The sequence below is a fragment of the Pan paniscus genome, chromosome 9 (assembly GCF_029289425.2).
Source record: "Pan paniscus chromosome 9, NHGRI_mPanPan1-v2.0_pri, whole genome shotgun sequence".
Taxonomy (NCBI): domain Eukaryota; kingdom Metazoa; phylum Chordata; class Mammalia; order Primates; family Hominidae; genus Pan; species Pan paniscus.
In genome coordinates, this window is record NC_073258.2 from 56,634,103 (window position 1) to 56,637,896 (window position 3,794).

General features: G+C 37.7%; 1 protein-coding gene across 1 annotated transcript; it reads left to right on the forward strand.

Annotated features, from left to right (window-relative positions):
- Positions 1–1,715: 1,715 nt before the first annotated feature.
- On the forward strand, positions 1,716–2,630 carry LOC100993894 (olfactory receptor 4C11-like). The gene has a single exon (XM_003811934.2). The coding sequence runs from the start codon at positions 1,716–1,718 to the stop codon at positions 2,628–2,630; it is 915 nt and encodes a 304-aa protein (XP_003811982.2).
- The last annotated feature ends 1,164 nt before the right edge of the window (positions 2,631–3,794 follow it).

The following is a 3,794-nucleotide window of genomic DNA, read 5'->3' on the forward strand; positions in this document are numbered from 1 at the left end:
GCTGTGCTAGCAATGAGTAAGACTCCGTAGGTGAAGGACCCTCCAAGCCATGTGCAGGATATAATCTCCTGGTGTGCCGTTTTTTAGGCCCCTTGGAAAAGCGCAGTATTAGGGTGGGAATGACCTGATTTTCCAGGTGCCATCTGTCACCCCTTTCTTTGACTAGGAAAGGGAATTCCCTGACCCCTTGTGCTTCCCGGGTGAGGTGATGTCTTGCCCTGCTTCAGCTCACACACAGTATGCTGCACCCTCTGTCCTGCACCTACTGTCTGGCACTCCCCAGTGAGATGAACCTGGTACCTCAGTTGGAAATGCAGAAATCACCCATCTTCTGCGTGGCTCATGCTGGGAGCTGTAGACTGGAGCTGTTCCTATTTGGCCATCTTGGCATTGTTATAAATAACAATGATAATCTTTAGCATTTGGATAATAATACTGCACTTTGGAAGTTATTGTAAAATTGTTTGCAGGATTGTTATGAGAGTAAAAATTGAGAGCAACATAAATGTTTCCATGGTCAAATGGTCAAATAAATACTTCTTATAAAAATGTAAACATTAGCACTCTATTAAATTAGTAATTAATGTATGGAAAGTATGGCAACATAAGAATAATTGCTCTGAAAATTCTGTCAAGACCAGAATACAAAATGATATTATATGATTATTCAATTATAATAACTATGCTATGAACAAGGACTTGAAATAGAAAAATCATAATATTCTATGTTAGAATTATGCGATTTTTTTTCAAATAATGATTTTAGAAAAAGTGCACTAGGGAATTTGGGACATATATGTAAAAAGGCACATATGATTAAAGAAAACATGCCTACTTAGGTCATAGGCATGTTAGAAGATTTATATAGGTAGAGCATTTATAGGCAGAGAAGCTCAGTATTGTAATGGTATAAGTTTAAGAGTACAGTAAAGATAGTAATGGATAGCTCCTGAGCTCAAGTACACTAATCTCAAGATATTTTTCATACCTGTTACATCATGACCATCAGTGAGTTGACATCTTGAACACAGGTGGCATAAGTAAAAGGTTGTCAAACTCGATTTTTTGTAAAGAATATTTCATCCAAGATACTAAAGGCATCACAGATAATGGACACAAAATCAGTGAACTGAATGAGAAGATCTTTTTCAGGGAGGATGCTCCAACAGTATTAGCACTTAATTATATTGGAACAGTGTTTTTCTGATTGCAAAGCACAGAGATAAAATGCATAATATATGAAATATGTGTGTATATATGTGTGCGAATATGTGTGGGTATATAATCTTTCTTAATTCTGAAAATTCAGGAAATGGTAGGGCAAACTTTTGCACTATATTTTTTATATTATGAAGGCTAAGTTTCAAAGCAGTGGTCACTTGTCCAAGGAAAAAACAGGTTCAAGAGTTCTCACTCTAGGTAGAAACAAAAATTTGTGAAGGACATTTATTTTTGACACCAGAAATGTGAAAGCTTTGGTCTAATCCAGTGAATCTCTAAATCAATGGTTAAATCCTGAAGAGGCCTGGGCATTTGAAGATTTATAAGGTTCCTAGGGGACTCTGGTTCACCCCAAAGAAAGTTGGAGGTAACAGAGCATGGACTAGGACAAAGGAATTCAGAGGCAAGCCCATGGATTTCCCCAAGATGTCATTTATTTTCTTCTCTCTGCAGATTAAACACTTGTTAACTGCATCCTACCTCCAGCCACTAATATGGTGATGAATACCAGTGTGACTGAATTCATTCTGTTTGGGTTGACACAGGATGCTGTAAAGCAGAAGGCAATATTTGGAATCTTCTTGATTCTTTACCTTGCGACTCTGTTGGGGAACTTTCTCATCGTGGTGACTATTAAAACAAGCCAGACCCTCAGGTGTCCCATGTACTTTTTTGTGTTCTACCTGTCTTTTGCTGATGCTTGCTTCTCTACAACCACAACCCCCAGATTGATTCTGGATGCCCTTTCTCAGAAAAAGTCCATTTCCTACAAGGAGTGTATGACTCAGGTCTTTGCAGCCCATTTCTTTGGCTGCATGGAGATTTTTGTGCTCATCCTCATGGCGTTTGATCACTACGTAGCCATTTGTAAGCCCTTGCGATACACAACTATCATGAGCCGGCATGTCTGTGGTATGTTGGTGATTCTGGCCTGGGTGGGGTCTTGCATCCATTCTTCAGCACAAATTTTCCTGGCTTTGAGACTGCCTTTCTGTGGCCCAAATGTGATTGATCATTATTTCTGTGATTTGCAGCCCTTGTTGAAACTTGCCTGCATGGACACTTATGTGATAAATTTGCTAGTTGTGTCTAATAGTGGGGCCATCTGCATGGTGAGTTTCATAATCCTGCTTATCTCCTATATTATCATCTTATATTTTCTGAGAAACCACAGTGCAGAAGGAAGGCAAAAAGCACTTTCCATGTGTACCTCCAACTTTATTGTGGTTGTCATATTTTTTGGTCCATGTATATTTATATACACACGTCCACCAACCTCCTTTCCAATAGACAAAATAGTGGCTGTGTTTTACACAATTGGGACACCTTTACTTAACCCTCTGATCTATACACTGAAAAATGCAGAAGTGAAAAATGCCATGAAAAAATTATGGTGTAGCAAAATATGACATTAGTTGATAAATGATATGTGTCTGTTTCTTTAACCATTTAGTTTTTGTTGCATGAACTAGAAAGTATTTTTGTTTTGAAATAAACAACCAAGATATGTGTGTGTGTATACATATAGATGTGTATATGTGTGTGCAAATGTATATATGTATATATGCATACTGTATGCTGAGATGATTGCATTACACTATGATTCCTTAAAGCTCATAATCATTTTGGCCAACCTGTGAAGGTCCTTATTTGAATTTCATCCACATTTGGCCATCTTCCCACGGTAACTTTGCTTGCTATACATTTTTTTAAAAGAAATGTACTGACTAATGACAGAATAATTGTGTGTTTGTGTACATGTACATGTACCTGTACCAGTTTCTATTCCAGATTTTATTCGAATAACTTATGAATGTGGTTATGAGAACTAATCCATAGGTGACTGGAAGCTTGTAGAATCAAAGTCTCGGTCATTTGGGGATTAGAGAGGATACTCCCAGGAAATACTACTCTGGAAATCTGTGCCTAACCCTGCCTCACTGAGGAGATCTATCCACATTGATGGACCCTCAAACTCCAATAAAAGCTGGAAAATTCAGTGAAAACCTAGACCCTTACTGGAAAATCTCTCAAAATTATTTGGTGTTAAACAGGCATTGTATTCATCCATTCAGGCTGCTATAACGAAATACTATAAACTGGGTAGCCTACAAACAACAGATATTTATATCTCAAAGTTCTGGAGGCTGGGAAGTTCAAGGTTAACATGTCATCAGCAGATTCTGTGTCCAGCGAGGGACCCCTTTCTGATTCACAGGTTGCCCTCTTTTCACTATAAGCTTACCTGGATGAAGGGACAAGGGTCTCTCCCTGGTGCCTATTTTATAAGGGCACTAAACACTTCCCAAAGGCCGCACCTCCTGATACTACTATCTTGGGGGTTAGAATTTCAACATATTTCAACATATAAATTTTGGGAAGACATAGACATTTAGACCATAGCGGGCATAGAGTAATTTGGAAACACATTATAATTCCACATCTATTGTGTCTACTCAAAACTTTACTTTTAACATCTTGTTAGATAAAAAATGTGAATTCATAAATAACTTACATCAACACTGGAATTCAATCTAATTTGTTTTCATTTATAAATGGATTGTACTTTATTC

What these genes read in the sequence shown, in the direction of transcription:
- LOC100993894 (XM_003811934.2), top strand. Translation starts at nt 1,716, where the DNA reads ATGGTGATGAATACCAGTGTGACTGAATTCATTCTGTTTGGGTTGACA.